This window comes from Scleropages formosus, chromosome 5 (genome assembly GCF_900964775.1).
Source record: "Scleropages formosus chromosome 5, fSclFor1.1, whole genome shotgun sequence".
Taxonomy (NCBI): Eukaryota; Metazoa; Chordata; class Actinopteri; order Osteoglossiformes; family Osteoglossidae; genus Scleropages; species Scleropages formosus.
The window spans coordinates 19,966,494-19,994,412 of NC_041810.1; the positions used below are offsets into that span (position 1 = coordinate 19,966,494).

At 40.3% G+C, this 27,919-nt stretch overlaps 1 protein-coding gene across 3 annotated transcripts in view; it reads left to right on the forward strand.

Moving 5' to 3' along the window:
- Positions 1–27,919, forward strand: part of LOC108935978 (protein-methionine sulfoxide oxidase mical3a-like) — a 51,157-nt gene that overhangs the window by 19,054 nt on the left and 4,184 nt on the right. The window contains exons 17-33 of one of the 3 annotated variants that reach the window (XM_018754988.2): positions 3,655–3,841; positions 4,489–4,583; positions 4,859–4,949; positions 7,768–7,960; positions 8,545–8,804; positions 10,291–10,380; positions 11,333–11,467; positions 11,786–11,848; positions 13,050–13,127; positions 13,522–13,635; positions 13,975–14,057; positions 14,142–15,996; positions 16,115–16,209; positions 21,278–21,385; positions 21,767–21,860; positions 23,271–23,321; positions 24,735–24,785. In XM_018754988.2, the coding sequence (XP_018610504.2) occupies positions 3,655–3,841; positions 4,489–4,583; positions 4,859–4,949; positions 7,768–7,960; positions 8,545–8,804; positions 10,291–10,380; positions 11,333–11,467; positions 11,786–11,848; positions 13,050–13,127; positions 13,522–13,635; positions 13,975–14,057; positions 14,142–15,996; positions 16,115–16,209; positions 21,278–21,385; positions 21,767–21,860; positions 23,271–23,321; positions 24,735–24,785 (3,643 nt within the window). The remainder of the gene's footprint in view (positions 1–3,654; positions 3,842–4,488; positions 4,584–4,858; positions 4,950–7,767; positions 7,961–8,544; positions 8,805–10,290; positions 10,381–11,332; positions 11,468–11,785; positions 11,849–13,049; positions 13,128–13,521; positions 13,636–13,974; positions 14,058–14,141; positions 15,997–16,114; positions 16,210–21,277; positions 21,386–21,766; positions 21,861–23,270; positions 23,322–24,734; positions 24,786–27,919) is intronic. The other 2 variants (XM_029252150.1, XM_029252151.1) reach the window with 2 other exon arrangements.

Genomic DNA, 27,919 nt, shown 5'->3' on the forward strand with positions numbered 1-27,919 from the left:
CTCTCTAGCAGCAATCCCTCTCAACAACATACGTGGATGATGATGTTGAGAGAAGGTGAATGTACTCCTCCTAGCAGAGTTCTCTCTGTTGAAAAGGTTCAGTGCCTCCCAAAAGAAGTCCTGTGAACATCAGCTGGAGGAGACTGGGGATCAGACGAGTCGTGTCCCCCTGGTTTGTTCTAATATCTGTCCCTCTGTCTTGCAGTGTGTTGACATGGACGTGGTGGTGGGTGTGATGCAAGGAGACATTCCTGTGAAAGACAGGGTAACAGTAGCTGCATGGGATTGCAATTGTGATGCAAATAGCTGCCTTCCAGGTGCACAAACATTGGCATTTTAGTGGCTGCTGTATACAGTTCTATATTGTATTGTTGAATATATATGAAGTGTGTGTACCTGCCACACAACTGCCATTTCCTGCAATGTCTCATGTGCTAGAGATGAGCTTATGCACCCATTTGTAGTTTTACCTTAACAAGCTTTTCTTGTTTGCGTTTTCACTGTATTGGCTGGGACACAGTTATAGGTTTACAGATGTTGTGCTGGCTTGGAGTTGCAGTGGTTTTTTTGTAAGCTTTCACCATAGAATTGAAGGAATGGTTGGGCTTTGTGGAAGAGCCACTCTGTAAAGTTATGCCTACAGAGCACAGACTTACTGCATGGATGCAGCAAGGGCAGTGGTGCTCCACAGAACTGTGCTTTCTTCCTGGGTTTACCTGGTTTTTCCTGCAGGAATCAGAAAGGTCGTCCTCTGAGGACAAGAAGCATATATACAGCCTAAGTATTCAAGAGAGGGCTGATCTCCTGGCCTTTCTGCTCACAGGCAAATCTGTGAGAACACAGGTGGTAAGCCATCATTATGGTCAAAGGTGTACGTTCCTTGAAGCAATTGCAGAAGAAGTTTGAAAATGATTTGTACTGAGGATCACAGCTGAAGGTTATTTGAACCAACTTTTACTGAAAACACCTCGCATGGCTTAAAGCATTAAACTTTTGACAGTTAGCTAAACTGAAAAAAGTGCAGTTTTTGGTCACTCCAGTGAAGTTAGCTCTCCATCATGCTGAAAGGTGGTACTTACTGGTGTACTCATACTGTTCCTGACTGGCAATTTCATATTTAGCGCTGGCTAATTCCTCGTTTGCCATTGTATGTGGTTCTGTTTCACTTAGTCTTGTGTTCCTGTCTGACATTTTCCTCCTCTCCTTGGAGGCTAAGGGCAAGCCCCCATGTGCCTTTGTAGAACACCAGCACCCATCCAGTGCCCTGCGCCTGGGCAGGCCACACCACTCCCCTGACACCCTTCGACAGGTAGCTCACTAGGGCATGTATTGCAGTTTGGGCTGTTTTTGCAACTGGGGATGAGCATGCAAAGCAGAAATCCCCTCACAGCTGCTAATAGTCACAGGCATCATATAACAGCTCATACAGTACATCTCATGTGCTTCTGGAGGAGTGTGCTTGTGTAATGGCACATTAACCAAGCCACTGTAGTGTAACTACACTGCACTGTATAACTTATAATAGCACACTAACAAGGAGACCACAATAGCTGCTGTTGGAAGTTTTTTTTTTTTCTTTTTTATTAATGCACCGTAACCTTCTGGTGGACTGGAAATGTGTACTTTTGGCACTAGATGTGGTACTTGTAGAACAATATTCTAACCTCCTAACTGGAGAGGGGGTGTGTGAGGATGTATGCTAACCAGAGCTCCTTCTTCAGAGGAATGGACCCCTGTAAAGTGAAGAGAAAAGTAATGGGCCTTGACGGTCACTTCTGATACAATGCAAGTTTTGATAATATCAATGCGGTCATTTGTGGTTAAATGGGAGAATGATGTCAATAGTGTATAATGTGAAACTGGCATAGGCATATATGTGATTTTGTCCCTAAGATGTTTACGTTTTACATTACTGAGTAAATGAGCTGAAGTTGAACTAAGGGAGCTGAATGCAGTAACCTGCGGAGGAACACACAACACTCAGTTTTCCCACATGCTTTGTTTTGGAAGTACTGATTGTGAGTTTCTCCTCGATGTTCCTGCTAATTTCAGGAATTTGCCTAAGAAGTATGCTGGCAATAAAATTTATGGTGGTGAATGTAAAAGAACAGCTTTAACACTTGAACAAGAGCTTGATGTTATGGGGTTTTGAATGAAATGAAGGAATGTGATATTGTTTGTGCACCTGACACAAGTCACTTATGTTCAAGCTATCTTTATTTTTTTCAAGGTGAAGTCCTATATTCACCATATTATTTCTTTCTTATTATGAATTTAACATGTTTTAATACCATGGTAGCATTTTTTTTTTTGTATTGCTATTAAAATAGGCAGTGCTTCAGTTATTTGTTTAGGCTTTGAGTGGTCTGCCCCAAACCCTATTTTTTAATAACTCCTGTTTATTTATTTTTCCAGTAAGCCATGAATTTGTGGACTTCTCACCATTTTTCGTTTTGAAAACTGTGTTATTGCTGTTGAACAGTGAATAGAAAAGAATCTGAAGGCAGATGTTACTGCATTCCTCTGGTCTATTTAATAAACTGTACTCTTAGCAGATGTTGGGCTATACAAATGACAGTGTTTTTAATTTCTAGTCAAATATAATTAATTTACTGTATTTTGCCATTCTGGAAACAGATAGATCATAATTAGAGATGTTTGTAGTAATGTATTTGTTTTTAGATTGGTCAAGCATGGTGATCCAGGACTTCAGATGAGTGATATGTGTGAATGCCCATTTAATTTTTGCTTGCTTATTGAACTTCATCAGATGCCAAAAAACTGCCAGGAATGGGGCATGTTTTTTCTTTGTCTGTATTTTATTAATCATTTTGGTTATCCTTGTATGTGAAAATAATCTTAGTTTGTTTCCTGTGCTAAGGTCTGCCAGACCATTCATTAAATATATGTCGGGATTGCTTACAAGCTGGAGTCATTCATGAGAGAATCTTTTTTTTTTTTTTTCTTTTCTTTTTCTTTTAACTGTCTTTCATAATGTTTTCCATTTCCATTCCCTTTTCTCCTGCCACTGGTAGAAATATGTAAAGTTATACACAGGAGGAGTGAGCTCATTGGCTGAGCAGATAGCCAATCAGCTCCAATCTCAAGAGCAGCCCAAGCCCCTTCTTGACAAGAGGGAATTGGTAAGACCTGATGAAGGCAGAGGCATGTAGACCAAAGAACTGAGTGACTAGCCACTAACTGATAGTTTGATTTTGTCAGTGTGTGTTTCTGTGTTCTATGGGCTCGTTTTCTAGACATACACTAGATTAAGTCTAGTCTTTTCTTCTAAGGCTATATTTTACTGCCAGTCCATGTTGAAGTTTGATCTGTGTCTGGAAAACCAGCCCTTAATGCTACACTTATACCAGAAGAAAGCAATTTTAACCATGTGTTTTCAGGTGCTAACCATGCTTTTGATAATGCTGTGAATTGGTATTTGTATCTTTGGTCAACTGTTTCTTCCGGGTGTCAGATGTCATGAAATGAATTCCTTATGGATTTCGCTGTTAGTGCTGTTATTGTAGAATGTGCTTTTTGCATTGAGTTCATTATGCTTATCGTATTTCGAAAAGCAGAAGAATTCAGAAGGTGTTTAGGATTCCTCATGTATTCATGCCTGCTTCTGAAACAATATTTGTCTTTTTTATACAGAGCTCCTTGCGGAAAGAGTTCCCCCAAAACATTGGTGGCAGTGACGTGTGCTACTTCTGCCGTAAGCGTGTATATGTGATGGAGCGCCTGAGTGCTGAGGGCAAATTTTTTCATCGGAGTTGTTTCACGTGTGACTACTGTGGCACCACACTACGTCTGTCTTCCTACGCTTTTGACCTGGAAGATGGTAAGGACTGTGTGGATGGGACCTTAAGAAATCTGTCAGATTTGAAAATTCATTTCAGTATAAATTTGGGTGCATTTTTGGAAAGAAAATCATTATTTCTGAAGCCATGTTTAAAGGCCTGTGAAAAATTTCATTATGAAGTATATACACTTTCTGTGTAAAAGGCCTTAAAATGCAAAGCCTCTATAACAGTAAGGCAGATAAAAGCACAACATTTGCAACATAAATAATATTTATAACTTGCTGAATTACTATAAATTGGCCTTTTCCATTGTGGTGGTAGGTAGAGTAGCAAAAACCAAAACTCAAGTAAAAGTACGAAAATCCAAAATGCTTTTAAAATGTATTTCCCAGAAATAAAAAATGGATATAATAAATATAATATGATGGAATGACTGGTCAGTTGATTGAACCCTCTCTCCCACGTTATTCTGGCCATGCAAGGACGAACTGTGTCTTGGTTTTTTAGTAGAGACGTTCAGTATATCACATATAATGTAAACAGTGTTAAAGACAGTTAAGCCTCTTCTTTGATGCTGAATCAAGCCAGATAATGATGGTGTTGCAAGCTGGTTCTGAGCTGAACAGGTTGCTTTGATACTGAGAGATTCTTTAGTTGAGCACCTCATTTCTCCTCCCCCTTCTAGGCAAGTTCTACTGTAAACCTCACTACTGTTACCGACTGTCAGGCCAGGCTCAGAGAAAGAGAGCAGCTCCAGCCGCCCCCCCGCCTATCAGAAAGGTACGTACTCTACTTCACTTTCTCTTTGGGAATCTGTTGAGGGTCTATATTGTCTGCTTTAGACTTTAGTTATGATTATTAATAATATATTTTTGTGTATTTTGATGCTTAAAATAGTCCTTGTAGTGTCACAGCAAAATAGCTCTTTTTCCTTTTACCCTTGAATCTTTTTTAATTTTTTTGTAATTTTCTTAGTTTGAGTCAAGGACAAGAAAACATATGCTTCTCCTGAAACTGCCTGTATGTATCTCTTGTTGTGCTGTCTCCCACCCCAGGAGGACCTGGTTGCTCCACCTGCAGCTGTCACAGTGGACGGACCAGGAGGATTGTTAACTACAGCAGCGCTGGCAGAGCACCAGAGCACAGGTACCTGGGTGGAAATGGGACATCGATCCCAGCCACATACGAGACCCCTCTGGAGCATGGACTGGTCACCTAGAGGGACAGCGTCCTCTGCCCACCAGCGGGTGGCGCACAGCCTTGTAGATTACCTCTTTATGTGTCAGCTCATCAGCTTTAGTTTTCCATTCCTGTATGGTCTGTTTTGGCTACTGCGTCAAATTGCAACAGAGTATTAGACTGGCTGTGGAGAGAGATATTGTTGTAAAAATGCTTATGTTCTTTTTATGTGCAAATAGAATTGTTTTCAGCAGAAGCTTTCATGTCAATGTATGTTTTTAGCTATATGCAAACTGCATATCTGTGTCGTTTTTGTCCTGTTTTATGCTTCATGTTGTTTTCATTGTTTTTTGCATGCCTTATTTTGCTTTGCAGTTCTATGACCTTTGAAAAAAGGAGTGTGGGAGAGTAAATCTCCCTCCTCTTGGCTCATTGTCTTTGTAATCTTATGGGGGGGGGCTTTCCCCAGAAGATGCAGCACTGGGCCTGCTCCAACAGTAGGGACAACAATATCAGCACCTGTTCCTGCTGTAGCCTGGAGACAGGGTGCATCTTCTTCCCTCTGTGCCTCCTGACCCACCTTTGTTGTGACCTAAAAATACCATTTCAAATGAGAGCATACTATAGCTGACACCCAGCATCGCACACCACTCTCATGTAAGTCAGATTTAACCTCAGTGTGTTTTATTAGATGTGGAATATATTTCTCAGTTCAAATTAGAGCCCATCAGAAACCACATGAGGAATGGGATGAACTTACACTGTTGTCTGGCAGCTGTCACTCAAAGTTTGGTCACTGTGAGGACTGTTTATTGTGAGCGCTTGTCCTTTGTGAGCTTTACCTTTCCCCCATCTGTTAGAGCTGCTAATCGATAAGGAGTTATAAACCTCTGTCCAGGATGGCCAGTTGTTTTGCTTTAACCCTCTGAAACTTGGTTCACTAACATCACTGGTCCATGGAAAGCAGATTGTAATAGAATGCAGTCTAGGCGGATAAGTAACAAACACAGGAACACTTAACATTAAGTCTGAATACAGCTAAATAAAAATGTTGACAGTCAAAACATTCTAATGGTTTTGTTTATAATTAAAGTTCTAGCAATGTACACATGAGTCTGGTAACAATAATTTGATTATTGAAATTTTGTTGCTTGATTCATACAAAATGGCAACATATGCCAATCCTTCTTCCATTATCAAAGTTCTTTTCTCCTAATTTGTTAATGGTTACTCCTAATTAGAATGCATGGTGAGAGATGATGGGAGTTAAATCACTGGTGCTTGGCTTTGAGTTTTCTGGATGCAGATTTCTTCCAAATACTTTTATATTTATTCATTTAGTGTACACTTTTCACCAAAGTGACTTAAACTGTTAGGCTGCTTACAGTTGTTTGCCCATTTATACAGCTGGGTAATTTTATTGCAGCAATTTAGGGTAAGTATCTTGGGCAAGGGTACTACAGCCAGAGGTAGGGATTCAAACATGCACTCTTTGGGTCCAAAGGCAGCAGTGCTAACCACTAAACTACCGGATGTCATAATTTTTCCAGTTCATATCACCAACCACAGTCTATAGTGATTTCTCAAAACAACGTTTAATATTATTAACTGCATGTGTCTGGTCTCACGCCCACGGCATGTTAACTGTGCCCCAGTGCATTCTTCGGCCAAATTCACATTCACTCGGAGTTCATTGGCTCTATGCTGCCCGACACGCCTTCAATAGTGCACTGGCTATGGAGACAGAGTTTTCAGCTGCAAAGAATTTGATAAAGTAAACATAATATAAAGTTTTTGCAAACACACACACAAATACTTTCAAATAGTTTCAACAGTCCCATGAGGCACTGCAATTTTAATTGCCAAGGAAAAGGCTGAACAGTCTTCAGAGATATGGTTATAGGATGGGAAAAAGGCAAGGTGCTAGCTTTCACGTTATGTACTATTTTTACAGTGTTTGTTCCATTAATGATATATACATATATTTACTAGACACTTTATGAAACAATTTCTAAATAAATCTAGAAAGATATTGTGTGCCTTTGTATTGTGTGTGGTTTTGGAGAATTTGTTTTTTTTTTTTTTTTTTTAATCATCTGAAGAAAGCTAATCACCCTTGCTCTTGGAAGCTGAGAGATACATACAGTATTTTTAAACAAGAACATGTGTTCATATTTTGCAGGGCTTGTTTTGTAATTTACTGTAGAATATATAACAATAGATGCAGATGATTGAATGGGTTATTACTCAGCATAAACATGAAATCCCTAATTGAGGCTCTTAGCCTCCAGTAAAACAGAGAATGAATTGATTAACTTGAATTTCATAGCAAATAATAAGCTGCTCTCAAAATGATGTTCTTTTTTAATTAAACATTTTCCATGGTTTATTCTGAACAATTCAAGTTTAGCTTTTTTTCTTTCAGAGATACAGCAGCAGGGCCTCACCTAAAACATTTTGCCATCCGTAATTCAACATGCAGAATCGTCTCATAAGAGTTACTATAATTACAGAATAGTTTTTGTTTCTTAACTCGATGCTTAACCACTATACCCCCTCGGGCCTTATTTACATTCCTAATGGATGAGCAGTGGCGATGCTCCGAGTTAGTATAGCTTGGGTTTTTTCTTATGCTGATAAAAAGCTAGTGCAATAATGACAGCCAGCAGCATAGCTCCACTGCTCTGCTGTGTCTGCTTCCACACATTATTACGCCATTTGTGTTTAGCCTCAGTTTGCCTCTATGTTTTCTTCCTCTGCTCTGCCCCATGACACTGCTCGGTAGCTGAGGTGAATGGGGTGCCAGAGGTTGGCCTGGCCAAACGCCTGCGCGGCACGCCGGAACGCATCGAGCTGGAGAACTACAGGCTGTCCTTACAGCGGGAGGAAGAGCTGGAGGAGGTGCCCGAGGAAACACTGGCTGAACATAACCTTAGCAGTCTCCTGGACAAGGCAACTGATGTGGAAGAGGGCTCAAGGTCAGTTGCTCAGCCTTTTGGAGCACCGTGTAGCAGGCAGAGTAAGATCTCAAATTCTTTCAGCTGACAGAGAAAAACATGCAATGATGAAAAGCAGAATCTTCTCTGAAATCTTAATTCACTACATATTGTTATCCATGGATTGGTAGTAATATTAAGCAAAGCCAAAGAGACAGTTCCCGTGAACATTCTCAAGTTTCATTATATTCAAATGAATGAAAACGGTGTTCATAAGGAGCCATCTTTGAAATATTTAAAAAGCATATCTTCACACACACTAGTTATACATGTTGTACAGCTCTATTTTTAGTTTTGTTTAGAATTGTTCACGTGCACAGTCTCTGGAATTGCTGCTTGAATATACTTATGAATATATATTACTGCCATTTTTCTTCCATAATTCTTACAGTATATTCAAAGATATAAAGTTTTAATAATTTGTGTGACTGAATAACTGTAACTGTTACAGAATGTATTACTGACACTACAGACCTGTACATGACTCTCTTCAGATGCAGTACATACATGAGTCTTCACAGCTCTGAAGCTTCCCCACCCCAACCCCTGGTCTGTTTCTTCTACAGCAGTTCTGAGTCAGAGATGGAGGAGGAACAACAGCAGGCCACCTCAGATTTGGGAGGGGTTCCCTGGAAGCAGGCAGTGGAGCTGCATGCCAGGCTGAGGGGATCTGGTTCAGCAGGTGCTCTGGTGGACCAGGGGCCTCAGGTCAGTGCTGAAGGCCACGAAGAAGAAGAGGAAGATGAGGATGAGGAGGAAGATGAAGATGAAGAGGATGAGGATGATGATGATGAGGAGGAGGAGGATGAAGAGGAATCAAGTGATGGTAAAGGCATACCTCTTACCTGTTTTTTTTAACAGTTCCTCTCTGTGGTAGTGTTTGTCAGAACTATAGGTGAGAACCTTTTCTTATTGTCAAGCAAAACAGTGAACATTTTAGGTCATTGTATTGACTTAGTAAAGGCAACCAACCAGAAACGAAGGTTTTAGAAACCTTGAAAAGTGTATGCTTGGCTGTAGGATCAGAGTGATGACATGAAGTCCCTGTTCCCTGCAGCTTCCAAAGTGATATTCTTTCCACTTTTCCATTGTGATTCAGGCAGTGTCTGCCTGTCTCAAATATCATATTCTGTCTGTACTGTATGTTTCTATTCTCTGTCCATTCGATTCCATGTCTTTCATTTCTCAACTAGTAGATGGTAAAAGACCTGAGGGACAAAGCTACTGTCACAAGAATATAATAAGTCCTTGACTTACAAATACAATAAGGGCCAGAGATCTGTGCATAAGTTGTTTTATTTGTAAGTAAAAATTTGCTCTTACTGTTCGCAAACAATGTTTAAAGGGCAGAACTATAGTAGTGTTTATGAAATATAGTAACAGTTGTGACCTTTGACAGGTTCATGTGTAACGTTTGTAGTTTTCTTATCTTGTTTACCTTTGTTAATTTTGCATAGAAGTAATGCACCATTTTGTTAGCATTGTACTCAGTACTTTCACTACCATAAGTGCTTTCAGACATTCTCTACGGAGTTATTAATCACAAGTAGTACAGATTAGACACACTGCATTCAAACAGATCCCAGATCCCAATAATAGTGGGGACTTGGCTGGGACTGCTGAACTGCTTCTTGGTACAGGAAGTTAGGAAAAGTTTGTAATTATGTAAGTTTGTTAGTCAAGGACTTACTGTGTATATTTCATCACAGCATCTGAAATGTTTTTCCAGCCAAAACATTTTCAGATTTTGTAAGTGACTGCAGTTTTTCCGTAACCTGGTGCTTGGAGCTTCCTTATTCTGGACTGCTCAGTAATGAGTGCAGTGACAGGTATCATGTTCCCAAAACTGATGCACATCTGGTGCAGTGGTGCAGATGTAATGCGTAGGTTGGTGTCTGGCTGTAGGTACAAAGAGTTTTTATGGTCTCTACAGATTCACAATCTGAAGACGTTCTCAGAAGAAGACAATGATAACCCACTTCTGTTCCCTCCCTTGCCATGAAAACCATGAAAATGGTTGCTATGAGCTGAACTTGACTTGACAGCACATTTGCCACCCCTCTAAACCAGCACAGAAAGTGTCCTCAGTGCAGTCACTGTTTTTATTAACTGGTCACATCCCTAGTTTGAGCTTTAGTTTTCTGATACCTGCTTGTTTCTCTAGCAGAGGGGAAGCTGGGTGACCTGTGCTCTAGTGACATAGTTCTCCCTCTCTCAGCATCACTGTTCTCTGTCCTTCCATGTGTCTGGTGCTCACCCTGTCTTCACTGTGTCTGGGCCATTGTTGGCCTTGTCACTCCCCCTGGTGACAGAGGGCGAGTACTGCCCATGGGAGAGGGAGCTCCAGTCAGGTCTTTGGCTGGAGGATCTCCTAGAAGAAGAGGAGATGGGCACAATGGAAGGTAGCCTTGCCTGTGGACTTGTTTCATACTTACAGAACTGCCAGTAAAGGAGCTTCTCATTGCTTGGCTTCCTTCTGTTCAAAATCTGATCTATAGTCCTGTAGAACTTCAGGTTCTGCTGTTGGGTTTGTTTAGTGCATTTCTTGCTACTGTGTCCTGTCATAGAGAGTTCTCCATTAGAGACTGGAATCTCACATCTGTGGTGTTTGGTTTGGAATAGGGTCTGTGGGGCATTGCATGGATTTTCTGTAGGTACTGGTGTTCTGCAACAGTGAAAAAACATGCTGATCAGGTGAACTGGTGACTCTAAATTGCCCCTAAAGTGTGGATGTATTGTGTGCCTTTCTTTCAGCCTGTCCTTGGTGTGTCATGCTTTGTCCTTCCAGGGATAGGCTCTTGTTCACTCTAGTCTTGACTAGATAAGCATAAATTGAAAATGATTGACTGGAAGTTTAAAAAAAAAAAAAGAAATCAAAATATGAGTATCTGTGGTCATACCCTTACTCTCCACCTTTTGTAGCGTACACACTCAATGATGGTTTACTTGTTTAGAAAGGAAGTCACTTTAAAAATTAATTCACAATGAATAACCATTTTGCATAGAATCAATACTGATCCATTAACCTTTCTGACCGGTTAAATAGATTTCATCCTCTGGAAGTAATATTCTCAGTTAAAATTGAAATGCTTGGAGTAGTTTTTGCTTTCTTGAGAGCGGAATGTGTTTCTTCTTCCTGCATGTGGCCTCTTCCCTCTTCAGCAGAAGACTGATGACTTCTGAAGTTTAACTTATTCTCCTTTCCTTTCTTTTCTCTTTCCTTGTTTCATAATGGCATTCTGTGTCATCTGCCGTCTGCTAACTTATCTTCTTACGACAACTGCACAAACCAAATGCTGAAACCCCCTACACACACACAAACATGCACCAAACATGTTGTGGACCCTCATCCAGCACGGAAGTTGCCCATCCAGGAAGCCCCACAGTCACCCAGCATTCCTGTCATCGTACCTCATGTGTCCCAAGGAGACAAGGAGGGGGATAAGGAGGGGGTCTCAGCCTCTTTTTCCCAGCCTTCCCGTTCCACAGGTAACTCACCTGGTGGGTGTGGTTTGGGAGGCTGGTTGTTCACCATGACTTACGTCTCATTCTGAAGTTTTGTGTCGCTCCATTACTTTGTCTTTGATTTTTGTTCTTTCCTCGTTTTGTGTCTTTGGTTTCAGTGCCTTCATTTCATCTGTGGAGAAAGTGATTTTGAATTGGAAGAAGACTGTTGGTTGAAATGTTTATCTTATTGTTTTGTCTTATAAATGTTCCATGTGTTTTTATTATTTTTCTAATTTTGTTTCTTTCAGTATCAGGATGATCCATGGTTTTCTTTGTTTCTTCTGTTTTGTTTGAATGTAGCCTCTTCTCACACGTCATCCCGACATGAGGCAATAAGAGCCTGGTTGGATTCTGTGCCTGGAGGTAGTTCTGTGTGGCAACTCGGGCTGCTTCTCTGTGTGATCACCCTTTATCAGCATGCCTACACAGACGGAGATGTAGGCACAGATGCAAACAATCTTACACACGTTAAATTACTGAATGATCCACATGGCACGAAACCAAGTCTTCCACATGTTTCTGTTTCTTCTCACTTGGTTGTAGCATTCTTCTTTATTTTCTCTCCCCTTTCTGCTGAACTTGCTGAGTGCAACAACCAGTAGGTTACTTGAATGCCTTTCCTTTAGTATTTTTACCATGACAGCATGAAAATCAAATCGCTGCTCATGTGATTGGAAATGAGACCAAATATAGAATATAACAGATCTCTTCTTGCAAGTTAAACTCCTTTATAATAAAACTCTAACTTCTCTGATGACGTCTGTTTTCTAAAAAAACGTTTAAGTGTCCTGTTTCTTCACAATAACTGTTTGGTCTGGCATGGCTGCATAAACACATTTGTCTGTTTGCGTATTTTAGTGATCCAGGTCAGTGGTCCTGCCAAGTTCTGGATAAGTGTGGAACTAAGGCCACGGGAGTTTTTCATCAGCGCATATGGCTAGCGTTTAGCCTGACTTTACTGCAAAGTGTCTGCGTTTGTGAATGAATAAAAGAGCATAAGCACATATCTACTTTGCATTCATTCACTATGAAGTACATCCAGGGAAGGAAAGAGAGTCTCCCTGTCTAGAGATTTTTTTTGATATACCACCAGTAACAGACTGCTAAATCCAAACTTTTTCCACTTGTTTTGTGCATGATTTTTATCTCACCTGTCATGTTGTAGTTTTCATTGAACCTCACAATAGCAGCTTTTTAAAACTGTTTTTGTTTATTTATCATTGTGGTACTGTATAACCTGTTGCACTGTGACCCAGCCAGTATAAATGATTATCAAAATGGATAGGTTATGTAATCAAATAGATTTGCCATTTGAAAACTGGTTGTTTTAAAACAGTTTAATAATTGAATATATAAAGCCACAAGTTTCAGTGTCTTTGTTTAATGGAGATTTATTAAACTATATCACCTCACATTAATTGGTTTATCTTGATTTTTAATTGAAGCATATAGTAGAGTACTTTGTGTACAGTGTGGAGTAATTAACTAAGTTTCTGTGGATTTAACCAGCTGAGCCTGTGTCTAGTCATGTTTAATGACTGCTCCTTATGTTCTTTGGCATCAGAGCCCTGTGAAGAGGATGATGATCCGGAAGCGGAGGCTGGAAGCCCCGACATAGAGCCTGGCACTGAACTCGATGAGGGTGTGTGCATGATTGGGTTTAAATTGTTTGCTCTTATCCGGGCTATAGATTTTTTGCTGTTAGGTGTATATGACCCTGAATGTGAATTATTGGATAAAGGAGTAATTTATCTCTGTGAAGTGTGGCTTCTGTGTTAGTGGATATTCCCAAAGAATTTTTAGGATTTTTCAATGGGATGTGGTGAGAATACCTCAGGAAGGAAATTCTCATTCAGGCTTGTTTTTTCCTCCAGAATGAAGGCAAAGGAGTTACAGTTTTAAATCTTCCCAAATGTGAAATTTAATAGGTGTTGTAAGAATCCCTCACAGGTTAAACTTTCGGGTTAAATACATAGTACTTATCAGGAACATCCTTTATAAGTGAGTGAGTGATGCGGTGTTTTTTTGTTCCACAGAGGACATTCCATCAGATGCTGAGGTGGATGTTCAGCTTTACCAAAGTCAGCAGCCTGAGCTGCTGCTGGATGATAAGGAAAGACATGAGAGTCTCATATTTGTCTCTGACCATGGTAAGGGTACACTGCCATCACTAACACGTATGTATTTCACTCAACTTGCATGTATTTCACTAAACTTTTTGCTGACTGCTTGTAACCCTGCCACTGAGCTCATCAGTGCTTGTTAGTAATGCAATTTCTGATGCCATCTTTCAGTAACCTCTTAACCCTGTTTCTGAGGCCTGGCTTAAACGGACCTTGCTAATTGACTCACGATGAAATCACTCCTAACTGACCTACACTAACCCAGATCACTTATCATACCCCTTAATGTCTACTTTCCTTTTAACCTCGCACTTAGGCCCTGAACAGTTTTTTTTTTTTTTTTTTTTTTTTTCCTTTTGTTTTTAGAACAACCTTCAATCAGCCCTGTACAGCCTGCTGAGGGAATTGTGGTCACCCAAGTTGAAGATATTGAGGAACCTGAAGCAGTGGTATGTATAGGGGCAGTACAGTGTTCTCTTCTATGCATAGTCCTTGAACAAGTCTTTGTAAACATGTTTTTTTTTTCCCCCCAGTCACCTCAGAAAGCCCACTCTCCTGCCTTGGACAAATCCCCTGAAACTAATTTTTTCCCAAAGCTGCTTATAAAGGAAGAAGTCAAACCCCAGGTGAAGCCTCTAGTTTTGCAAGCTGAAAGTACCCTCTCTCCATCCCCCCCTGTATCACCAATTTGCTCACAGCCTGTCCCCCTGCCAGAAGCAGTCATCCCAAAATCCCCTGTGACCAGCAAACCCTGTGCCTGTTCCCCGACTGGCAGTGCCCTCTCACCCATTTGCGCTCAGCAGCTTCTCTGCACTGAACCTTCAGCGCCCCTCTCCTCTGACTCACCTGTACGCACTCCACCATCATCGGTGGTGGCCTCCACACCGCTTACTAAACCTGGATCTGATAAGCCCTTGCCTGAGGCTCAGCAGCAGCTGGACTCCAGCGAAGAAGCACCTGTCAAGAGAGCAGACATCATTGAGGAATTCTGGCTAAAGAGTGCAGAAATCAGGAGGAGTCTTGGCCTCTCTCCTCTGGAGAGAAGCAGAGCTCCAGAGAGGACTGTGAAAGCCCCCTCCCCTGACTCTTCGTCATCACCAAAATCATACACTTCTGAAGACCAGTCGGAGGAACTGAAGCCCCCCTTTGTAGGCCGAGTGGTCATACGGAGGCTGAACATTACAGTAGAGGGGCAGGTTATCACCCCTGTTGAAAGAGAACCAAAGAGCAGCGGATCTGAGAAGAAAGACCTCAGCAGCAGCTCTGGCCTGGGTCTCAATGGCAGCTCTGTTACTAGTCAAACTTTTAACACCTCTGACTCTGCTATGCTGACCCCTCCATCCAGTCCACCACCACCACCACCAGTTGCCATTAAGCACATTAAACATCAAGTGGCCTGGACAAACTTGCCTGAAGACACCTCTGTGCCTGTCCAGGTGCCTAATCCTTTAACAATCCCAAATCCAGATTCTGTTCCAGCTCCTACTACTGAAACAAATCCCACAACAGTGGCTGCACCTGCCACCGTAGTGGTAGTCAGGCGGGAGGTGAGCAAGCCTCGTCGAGAAGAGGTCCGTAAGTCTTTTGTGGAAAGTGTGGATGAGATCCCGTTTGCTGATGACGTGGAAGATACCTACGATGACCAGACACCAGATGCCAGCATGCATGACAAATTTTACACGCCTCACAGCAACAAGCCCTTGCAAATCAAACCCCCTCTCCACCTGGCTCTGAGTATGGACAGTGGGAAGCTCGGTACTGTTGGGGGTCTGGCCTCACAGCAGCGTAGGGACAAACTTGAGAGTTCCTCTGAGACTAAAGGGGTTGCAGAGGAGACAGTCCAAGCTCGAGAGAGGTCTGCGAAAAGCCAGGCCTTCAGAGATGCCATGATCAGGCAGCTTACCAAGGTGAAGGAATCCGAACCTCCTAAAGATGTGTCCAAAGGGGCTTGGAACATCTCGCCTGAACTCACTGGGAAAGGCAAGAAAACACATCGGTCATCAAGCCCCCCCCAGATGTCTGCAGTGAAGGCCTTAGAGTCCCGTAAGAAAGGAGAGACACAGCTCGCTGGTTCGGGCAGCAAGAGCCAAGACAGCTCTGGTGTCTCATCAGAGAGCTCAGCAGGTGGCAAGACCAAGAAGCGCAGCTCTCTCTTTTCTCCACGCAAGAACAAGAAGGATAAGAAAGCCAAGACTGATGGCCGGTCTTCTGACAAGCAAGGTTCTGACGATGCACCCAAACACAAATCCCTCTGGAAGGTTGTCTTTTCAGGGTATAAAAAGGACAAAAAGAAGAAAAAAGATGACAAATCTTGGTCCAGCACCCCCTCCAGTGCCATGACCTTTGACATGGGAAAGAGGAGATCCTCATCACTGGAGAGGACATTAGGTAGGATTTTAAACTTCCCAGCCTTGTCAACAACACTGTCCAATCATTGATTGGTTCATTTGCCTGTTGTTGACTGACAGATTTTTAACTCTTCTTGCATTTCCTCTTCTTTGCTCAGATTACCACCTGCGAAAAAATCTGAGTTTCTCTGAAGATTCTGATCTGTCCTGTGATGATGTGCTGGAGAGGTCCTCCCAGAAGTCAAAAACAGATGTAAGTTTCCTGTCCTCATTGGGAGTAACAGCAACAAAGGTTTGATGGAGTAGGGGGTGTGGTGGTGTAGCGGGTTTGACCCGTGCCTGCTCTCTAGTGGGTCTGGGGTTCAAGTCCTACTTGGGGTGCCTTGTAATGGACTGACATCCCATCCTGGATGTGTCCCCTCCCCCTCCAGCCTTACGCCCTGTGTTGCTGGGTTAGGCTCCAGTTCGCTGTGACCCCACTCGGGACAAGCAGTTTCAGTGTGTGCGTGCGTGCGTGTGGTTTGATGGATCGATCTGAAAAAAAATCTAAAATCTTTTCTGTCAAACCTTGCTAAGAAAAGGTTTACTCTTTGAGCTTTTCTTTTAACCCATCTGTCCGTCTGTCCAATTCTTTTTGATTATCAAAAAATACTTGTTTAGTGGCAATTGTCCAAAGCCTATTTCAGAGGCATTAGGCGTGTAGCAGAGTACACCCTGCACAGTATGCCAGTTTTTTGAAGTGCAGTCACACACACTCATTCACGCTCATACCAGGGGGAATTTAGTGTCATTGATTCACCCAGTATACCGGTACATTTCTACCTTATAAAGCTTTTAAAAATATATCCCCTTTGGCTTTTTTATTCCCAACAATAGCCGCATCCAGTCATTTTGTTTCCACAATGGTATTTTATTCTATACACTGGCAGTGACTCTTGTGTTACACTTGTGTCAAAAAACACAAAAGGGTTTTATCTCTCTCACTATTTTCTGGAAAAATCTGTTGTATTAACTGCTAAATTAACCTGGAAACAGTGTCACACGTTACTTTGCATAGCAGCTGTAATGGCATAGTGCATAGGGAAAGACAAAAAATTATGTTTATTTTCTTACATCATAACCATCCAGGTTATCAAAGGTTATTTAACGTGGTTATTATCCATGTTATTTCACCATAGAAAGGCTGAAAAAATTATAAATGGTACTGGGAAAGGCTGCAAAGGCAAAGAAAAACAAGCTGAAAAGAAATGTGAATTTTTGATTTATCTGTACATTAAAAAATAATGGTTATTTGATCTCCTCACAGTGGAAATTGCCTAATGGGATAATAACAAAATTAGCTGGATTGTTTGAGAGATGGCCTATTGTCATATTTTATGTTAATAATAAAAGTTTCTGTGTTAAATTTCCCAGATATAATAACATTTGCCAGACATTTACATATTTGTCTCATATGAGGAGAAGGGTTTCTGGTGATAAGCTGTTAAAAATTTAACATAGCATTTTCCAAAATCATGTTTGTATCCATTAAATCTCATAATCACTTTGCTTCTTTAGCTTCATCTTGACATTTTTGATGAAGTGTCAAATATTCAGAAGAAAATAAAGGAAGCGGATGAGGTATTGTGCAGTTAGCAGTGGGACTAAGCCTTCTGGAATTCCAGAGTGAAATTTAACACATAATTTTATGGTCCTTTAAGTTCTATTTGCTTTTCCTCAAGATCTTGATATACCTTGGAAATAAGTCTCCTAGCAAGATGAGTACCTTATACTAAGGATTTTTTTTTTTTTGGCTTATAGTTTTCCAGATTGCTTTTTAGCTGTGAAAAAGTTTTTTTTTTTTTTTTTTTTTTTAAAAAACTTTTACAGCACTTTTTTCATTTCTGTGAACAAAAGAGCAATACTTTTTCCATAAATTGGATATTTTATTTCAGCTTTATAGAAAAATATATCACATTGGAGTTGTTTGTGAAAGGAAATGTAACAATTGCCCAGATATATAGCAGTACTTTTCATTATTGAACTGCATTTATACTGATCATATTCACCAGATGAATTCCAAAGTCTTCCTCCTGTTTTGCTTTGCTACTGTACGTTTAGATAGTTGCTATACCCTGTGAACGTGTTTTAGTCAGATGTGTCAAGAACATCATGGTTTTATTTGAAATTAATGTTTTTATGTATTTTTAATCATTGCTTTATTATTGAAGTGCTATATTGTGAAGTAACACCTTATAATTCTCAGAGAAAACCATATTTAAAATGAAGTATACTTTGAGTTTTTAGAGAATAGCTTACCTGTTACAGGTAAGTAATTACACTGTGATTTCATAGATTCTGATGATAGTGTAAGAAATGATCTTTGATCCTGTGAATGTTATCTAGCAGCATTTCTCTGACTTTTGAATACAATATTCTTGTAGTATTAATCTGATGAGAATGGCCTGTAGAAATTTGCAGCATTGGTTGTGAATTTTCAACATCTTTTGTATATATCATCCATGTAGTTGAGCTCTTCCTGTCCAATTCTCTCCGACACATTTCATGTCGTAGCTTGCAGTGGATTTAGTCAGTAGTCAATGACCATATACACTGAGTCCTCAACTTATGAACATGGGTGGAACCCAAAATCTGTTGTTAAGTCAGATTCTTTCGTAAATCCAGCCACTACATCAGAATCAATAAAAGCCTCATACAGATCTCCTTCAGTTCATTCATGGGCTACATTCTGTAAAAACCACAAATACACCTATAGTGAACTAAACATTTGCAGTAATACTTTAATTTATTCCATTTTCATCAACTGCTCATCCTGTGTAGATTTGCTGTGCTCCAGAGTCTATGCTAGAACAGGATGTGAGACGAGGATCACCGTGGACATGATGACAGTCTGTCTCAGATCTTTTATTATCTTTTATTAACTTAATGTGCAACATTCCTTAGCATCTGGCCACTTTGAGTTTGCTTTAACTGTACAGTCAGCAAAAGCATAATAGAGATGTACCTCCGTTTTTAGCTGGCTAAGTAAAACTCTCTGATATTGTAGTTATAGTAAGAAAATGCACTGTATGGTTTATCTAAATATTTTTATTAACTTAGAGCTACATTAAAATGAAAAACCACTGAAAATGAAAATGTCATCTCCACAAACCCTTATTTCATGCCATTCATTGAACGATTTATTCCATAAACATGCGCAATGTTAGCCATATTATTATTAACTAACAACACTCACAAACACCAGACATGAGCTGTAAATGCTGCAGCAACCTGTTGAGTTAATCCAGACTTACTCCTGCTCTGTTTTACTGCCAACCAGTTTCTGGAAGTGGACATGCAGGGGATGTTTTCTCAGCAACATTTATTTTTTTTCCCAAAATAAGATAAGTGAAGAAAATACAATTAAAAATAAACAGGAAACATTTCTGTCTTCAACAATTCCTAACTCTAACGTTGATAAGATGAGGACCAATTGTAGTCACTATATGCTGTAGTTTCAGTAACTGATGCTCCTGACCCTGAGCTTCTCCTTGTAGATATTAGACTTCTCCTTCATGACATTAATGTTTAAATGCTAGAGGAAAGTAAAACTGAAAAGCCACAGTTTTTGTGTCTCAAAGACTGTTAGCATTCTTTAAGTTTCATTATCTTTGCCAAATGAGGTCTTGTTTCTAGTGATTCATTTCAAAATAATGTATGACAGTCTTCTGGTTTAAGAAGAATGTTTTGGAAATTAGGCACTCCACAACTGTAACAATATCACATATCTTATTTTTCCCAAGATATATGACAGTAGACCCACTACACAACTTGATAATTAAGGTCTGAAATTGGTGGACCCACTGTAGTTTATTTAACAGTTCTTTGTTGTTCTTCTAGGCTTATTCACTTTCTTAATAATTAAGTTCTTTAGAGACTAGAAAACTTGGTTTTCTATTGGAGAAATTACTTGTTCGTGTCAAGTGTATCTTGGCAGTACTATATTGTTAGTAGCTGTATACCTGTTTTCATAGCAGTACATGTAGGTCTAAATTTAGTTGATTGATTTTACATTGCCTTTTCTCATCATCTGTTCTTGTTTTGTGTGTTTGTTTTATGTTGTTTCCCTAAGTCCATTTATGTCCCTCATGCCTTGGCATTCAAGAAAGTGTACACCGTGAAGGTAGTGTGTGGGAGCCTGTTGGCACAGCTGCTGTGCTGTGTAACCGCTGTACCGCTGTGCCACTACGCTGTCCAGCCAGCTTTTGACAACACCTTTACTGTCATACCAACTATCTCAGTGTCACCTGGTGGTTGGAGGCACTCTTTTCATTGCACTTTCTCTTTCCCATACAGCTGCACATCTTTTGTGTGGACATCATAATGTGGCATTTAAAACACTGAAATTAAGGATTTATGGCCCTTTGAAAGAAGCATTTCTGAAGAATTATCGTACTGTTATTGCTGTAACACCACATGGTTTTCCACATTTTTCTGTAAAAAAAAAAAAAAAAAAAAGCTGGCATGGCAGGAATCTAGACTTGTATAAGAACAAAAATTCTGGTAATTTGTGCAATTTACATAATGAAGGCATTATGACACAATTTTTCAGGCAAAATATAAGCAGCCCTCTAAATAAGGAATTAAACCATACATTACTATCAAAATTAAGACAGTAAAATACTTTTTCCAGTCATTTCTGACCTATTTCCTGTTACAGTGTAGGATTATTTTGTTGGAATTTTCTAGTTTTTGAACAGCTATAGGTAAGAAAAGCAAAATACTCTATATTTCATAAAAAATAGCTTAACCTTTATAAGAAAATCAGCATCACATGTATTAGTGCTCATTTTTTGAATTTTGCAGCAGGAACTTGGACTATTATCCTACTAAAGCCTGCCTGTTACAAACAAGAAATAAAGCTTTTAGAGTGGCAGGTGACAGACCAGAATACGTAGGCCAGATTGTGTCAGTTAAAGACGAAGTTAATTACAGTTAATATCAGAGTGTTTCCGTTGCCTTGTGTTGTGATAGACCATCATGTGTATGTGGGTCCTGTCAGTCCTTATGCCCTAAGTGAACGTTCCTAGAAGTGATACTCTCCACCTTAGCATGTTTGTTGTCTTCTCCTTAAATGAATATTCCTTGGAGAACAGTGGAATTTGTCTGGACTGTTCACCTCAGCATATCTCTCATCTTCTCCCTTATAGAAAAAGGCAAAGAAAAAAAGGAGTCCATGTGTGGGGAGCCGGTCAGAGTCGTCCTGTTCCACAGAGGTGTTCGAGCTGTTGATGATGTTGCAAGAGCCGTCTAGTCTAAGTGTGTCCGAAACACTGTTTCAGAAAGTGTACACGGAGGAAGAGCTGAATGCTAAGCTGACTCGCAGAGTGCAGAAGGCCGCCCGCCGTCAAGCCAAGCAAGAGGAACTCAAACGGCTACACAGAGCCCAGGTGAGTTTTTGTCTTCCGAAGGAATGCCTGTAAGGGGTGTTTCCATAATCCTTGTCCCTGTTTCCACCTCTGTCTCTGCCCTGTCCCATCCCTCTATCTTTATCTTCATCTGTTTACATTTTGTCTGACTTTGCCTCCCCTACTTCTTTTGTTATAGTTTATTTCCCCAAATGTCTAGCATAATATTTATACAACTTTTATCCCCTGTTGTACTGTATTAGCTTTAGAAATTCTTTTAAGTTTTTGCAGACACAACTTGGACCATAAGCCAAATTTTTTGGAAGCTTATGTGAGTGTGATGTGGTTAAAGTGTTAGTGTCTAGTTGATGAATTGGTACCTAGTTAATGTTTTTAACCTGCAGTCTGGTTACTTCCACCCAGATCATCCAGAGGCAGCTGGAGCAGGTGGAGGAGAAGCAAAGACAGTTAGAGGAGAGGGGCGTGGCGGTGGAGAAGGCATTGCGAGGGGAAGCAGGTACCTGTCACTCTACATTTTGCAGTATGAGAAGGTTATTCTCTTTGACATTAGGTGGTGAAATTGGAACCATGACACAAAATTTTGACCTGGATGTTGAGTTTTCAAGTTGAATTCACTTGGCTGATTGTGGTAAATGGAGGATACTCGAATGAGAACATTTAACAACTATTTAGTTTACGAATTTCAGGACGTTATACAAAATAATTTATTTTTATGTGTAACAACACATATAGTTAATCACATTTGTTTTCATGATTTAATCATTATACTTTTGTTCTTATGCCCCAGGAACATTATCCTGAAAAGTGCCAATGCTCTCGTACCTTTGCCTCTGTTTGCAGTTTTATGATAGTGCTACCATTACATCATAGGAAAGAATGAAACAATATTACCTGGACCACTTAACTGTGCCGAAACTGGTCTGGATATCATATGTAGGGTGTTGAGATCTGGTGCATTGCATTTGGTTTTTTATTTTTTTTTTTTTATTTTTTTTTTATTTAAAAAATCCTTTGTGCCTTAAGGGTTGTGTAGTTTGAGTACCTTAGGCAAGTGTGGGGGCAAGGTTTTGCCTTTTATTGTGTGTTTTAGTTCACTGAGCCAATAATTAATTTGAACCAGTTTTAGCTGCTGCTTAGCACACAAGCTTGATGTAGCACATGGTATAAAATGAGATAAAACAGACAAGGGACTATCACAGACATTCGTATTACCAGTATTATGCAAAAAAAATACTACCCATTGCAGACATAAATGTTTGGTCAGGCTATTTTTTTGTACTTATTATGGTGTATTTCACTCTTCTCCCAATAATGATTATATTTGTCTCAGAAAGTTTCTTTGGGATTAGACATAAAATAAGCATGTGTGCTCTAAATGCAAGACCAGAGGTTTGTTTCTACATTATGTGGTATGATCTTAGCATGGTATTTGCTGGAAAGTCTGAGAATGGCTTAAAATAACCTGACATGTTTGACATCTAATTTTAAACCAGTATAAAGGATCTATGCTGATACATGATACATTAAATTACACAGACATAATGTAGCACTTTGGCGTTACTTCAACTCTTCTGCTCTCATTTTGGCCTGTTTCTGATTTTGGTCCAACTTTATAATGTTAACACTGTAGAACTATACTCATTATGAAAATTCTTATTAGAAAAGTTTGTAACGCAAATGTGTAATTAGTGATTTCATATCAAACTGTTTTGAACATATAAGTGATTGGCCTCTCTAGTGTTTTCTAATTTCTATTCCTACTCAGATTAAACAGGGAAAAGATAAAACTACACCTGAACTACTTAAATAGCATCTTTACATTTGTGTTGTACCACAAAACAAACTCCCACAAAATTAAGTGTATACTTTGAAAATGCGTTTAACCTGTCCATTTACTCTTTTAAAGGGTTGTATAAAGGGTCTTACATTAGTCCAAAACACCATAAAAGAAGATCAGGTATTAAAACTGATTGTAGTTGTGCCCACATAACACTGCACTTGCCATTTGTGGAGCCTCTGCCGGTGTAACCCATTGTCAGCATTGTCTGTCCTTTGTCCTCCTGTCGAACTTTCACTGAAGTGCATGCCATTTCTAGCAGTTTGCATTGGCATAGATTTGTGGGTCTGCTGTTCTGGATATTTCCTTGGATTTTAACGGGAAGAGTTGCAAACTGAAGAGCACGTCAGCCCCGCACTCAAACACAGTAACATTTTGGACGTGGCCACACTTATCCAACTGGGAACCCAAGCTACATGGGTGTGCACAATTGTACAAAAGCTGGTAGAACATTTGCATATTTCCATTTGTAAAAATACTGGTATTCTGTTTTTCACAGCTGTGCTTCCAGTTACACTGGCTCCTCACCTTACAAACACAACTGAGGCCAGATGTCTATTTGTAGCTTTTAAGTTACTTTCACCACTAAGTCCAAGTCAGTAAACGCTCAATAATACAGGAGTCACTTGAATTACTCACAGGTTCGCTATTAGTCTGACTACGTGAGTGAATGCATGTGATTGTACTGTGATGGACTCAAGTCCAATCCAATCCAAGGTGCTCCCTGCATCCTACCCTATGCTTCCAACATAGTCGACCACGACCCTGCATTGTGCAAGCAGTTACTGATCTATTGATCATGAATGATGGAATGAAAACACAAAATCTTAACTCCTGTTCAGTTTAAATTCTTGATTCATGCCATAATTGTATGCACTTTTTGTCATTTTGCTGTTCATCACAATTATCACAAACACCAAACATGAGCAGTGAAGTCTGTGGAAGTGAGTTGGATTAAGTTGGTCCTACAGTCCTGTTCTGCTTGGGTGCGCTTTAGCTAGTCAGCTAGTTAACGGCCTGGTGTGGAAATACGAGCTTCTTTCATCTCATTGGTGAAGAAAATTCAGTTAACAATAAATGAACTGAGAAATTTTCGTATTTGAAAATTTTAACCTGATCATTTGTAAGATGAGTAGCCAGTGTACTTTGTGCGAGAGAGCTGCACCACACCAAATGCTGTCAGCACAGCACTTTTTTGCTTTACAGGCCAACAGGTAATGCATCAAACATTTGCGCATGATATATGGAATGGCATTAAAAGACCTGCGGGGCTTCAATTGTGGACTGGAAGTGCCCACTCTCTCACAAACATACTCCAGTAGGATGAAGCAGGGACGCAGACCACAGGGCTCACAAACTGACAGTCTTTGCATTACAACAAATTTGTGTAGCCATCTTGTCCTTGTCAACAGCAGTATGTGTATGCAGCATGTGTATTTGTGTGTATGTGTGTGAGTGTGGTTATTATAATTGCATGCTGGTCATCCATGGCCCTGTGGAATAACTATCTTTATTAATATATCCTTATTGTAGACTATTGGGGAGAGTCTAATTACAGTGAAGTCCTGGACTTGCATCTGGGTGGTATGTATTGCAAATCTGTCGCTCCAAAACAAACTGATGACTGATCCCTGCATTCTTCCCAACATGCCTCTCGTATCTGTCTTCTCTAATCTGCTGTGGCACTGGTTGCCCCCTCCTTTCTAGTTCACATTAATAGACCCTTGTCAGCCATCCTCAACTGGATTGTTACCAAGCATCCTGTAATAAAAGTGCTTGGCGAAATTGAAAATGTGCCATCTCTCTGCATTGCCCGTTTTTCTTTCATTTCTTACATGCATGTTTGAGGTTTGAAGTTAAATGGTATAATTCAGAGGTAGTCATAAGTATTGAAAAATGTTTTCTTATACAGGTAAATGTAGCTCTCGAACATTGCAGTTTATAACAAAATCTGTTTTGACTAATTTAAATGACTGAAGTTTTATCTTCTAGTTGAAAAGTACGATTAAAATAAAAGGCAAATTTGACTTCGTTTAATAACATATGAGGTTTTTTTCCTTCATTTACACTTATGGGTGACTCCGTGCAATAGAACATGGAGGACGTGTGTGGCACTGACCATATGAACTGAAGTCCTTTCTCATACTGTTAGTCCTAAGTAGTCAGTGGTAGCGCCCCTCTGTAGCCTCAGCTTTTACCCGCCTTGTTACCTGCTTCGTCTTATTTCGTTGTTTGCAGATGCTTTTAAGTCTATGTCCTGATCCTTGCGCTATGCTGTCACAATAGCGGGGCATTTGTTGTTCTTGTTCATAGCGTGTCTGTACATCAACTGCCCCCTCGCCCCTGAACACCTCTATAAGGCCATGGTGGGTGTGATGTCATTGTGTGTGATGCGACATGTCTGTAAACTGTGCTTTTAGTGTTCATCTGCTTTGTCATGTCCTAGTTGTCCATTAGACAGGAGCTGGCGTGGACTACTGACTGCACATTTGGAAATGAGCCTCTTGGGGGTCCCACTTTACCACTCTTACTGAACCATGTTAGCATAATGGTCAGCGATAAGTAAGCAAATTTATTTTTTGTGCTTCTGTGTCATACAGAAAATGTTGCTAAGAAAAGCAGCTTTCAGAGAGTACTTAATCTGGTTAAAAAAAAAAAATCATTGACGAAAAATCCATTCAGTAGAAGGTAAGTATTAATATGGAAATGCAGGAATTCCTTGTGTCCACAGGAAATTTCTTCCTCATCCCTCTCAACACCTACCCATATCAGTGGAAACCCACAGATCTAACCATCTAAACAACAATATGGGAAGCTACTTGCTTTGCTTCAGCTGAGGCACATTAATGTTTGCACACTGTAGCAACAGGCCTGGAGCTTTTAAAGCCCACTGCAGAAATGTGAACGCTAGCCCAGCCAGTGTCTGATGGGAGAGTCCTTACCTGAGAGGTACATTTATCTTGACTGTAATCCCTTTTCGTTTTCTTAGATCATCCTGTGAAAGCTGTTTATACAGTACATGGTGTTATACCTTTAGTGACAGTGAAACTCTTTCCAAAGGTGAATTATTTATTCTTGACTCTGGCATAGCTTGCAAGCTTTCCAAAAAAATGAGCTTTATATTCATGCAGGAATGCTGACAATTGAAAGTGAAAACAGCAGTTGGAAAATCCTGTTGTTTCAGTGAAGGTCATTTGAAGGCGAATACCCTGTCCCCTTGTCTGTGATAGTCCCTTGTGCTAACTTACCCAGCATCCCACTCTCCCAGCGCTTTCACCCAAACTGTGAATGTGTTGTCTGATTTGTCTCTGTTTCAGATACTTTTACACTTTCACTTTTCATGTTTCTTTTTTTTTTTTGTATTCTCCTACCCTTCATTCTTCAGCCTCTAAGATGCTGTATGGTACAAAGTTTATTTTTTCATCTATCAGAATATTTCTGATAATATCACTTTGCAAATTCTTTTGTGGCGATACTTGAGTAGTTTTATTTTTGTCGGTAGTGACAATTCTAAATTTAAAGTGAAAGTAAATGACTCATGCCTGTTTATGACAATAAACCGGCAGCTGAGTACGAACTTATATGCAGAGCGTGAAATAATAAATGGCTTTGTGAAGGTGACTGACTTATAGTGAAAGGAAGTAGTTGAGGAAAATTATTCCATTCATACTAACCCTGATACCATAGTCCTGTCTATGCAGTTCAGCTGTGTATGCTGTTCTGCAAGAGACTGGGTTTTTCCTCATGTGCAATAAGTACAGCAACAACAGTATATTGTTACATTTCAGCCATTGTGATTTTTTTATTTCTATATATATTTTTCCACTTCCACTTTCCGTGGCCCTACACAGCCCACCTCTCACTGGAAGCTTCCCCTGTAGTGTTCCAACTTCTTGTTTTGATCTCCTGTTCCCTCTTCTTTCCTGCTCCTCTCACCTCCTGTGTCTCCCTTTCTCCTCGCCTATCCCCCTCACACCATCCCCGGCTCTCTCTCCCTTTGTCTCTTCTCCACCCTGTTCTTCCCTTTTTCCCTGTGTTGTGGAAGTGGAGCCCAGTCTGGGGGCCCCTCGCCGAAGACCTGTCTCCTTCTGCCATTGCTGTTCCTCCGAAGGTAACGTAGCTCCGTCTCGACTGCCGTTGGCCACCGCAGGGTTACCCTGGCAACCAGCGGACCAGCCGACCGGCTCCCCAAAGCCCTCCCTTCTCTCCCCGTGTGTGGCCAGGCTCGGTAGACTTCCTCGGGATATGATGGTCCGGTATCTGCCATAACGTACCACACATCACAAACCACCACATTTGCTGGCTGGGAACAGAACTCCACAAGGATTTATACCCTATCAGTCTGGGTAAAATTCTCTTTGAATCTGATCCTGGAGGGAGGCTGTTCAGCAGACTCTGAAACTGTTTACGTTAGTGACTGGAAAAAAGGGAGTTAAACTAAGGTAGGGAAGACAATAACTGTTAAAATGGGCTCATATAGTGTTTGACTGGAGTGATGCCTTGTAGATACTCCACTGTTTGAGGATGTGAGATCTGGAAGCTTGGTTTAGAATTCTTATTTCTGTGTTGGTGCTGATATGTTTAAAGATGTGAAATTTGCTCAAAGTCATTAGATGCAGTTTGTCTGAGTGCCACTTGCCTTCTATGTCTTTTTTTACGCAAATTTTGTTCCATGCCCTATAAAAGTATAGGTGTGTTTTAAATAAACAATGGCATTA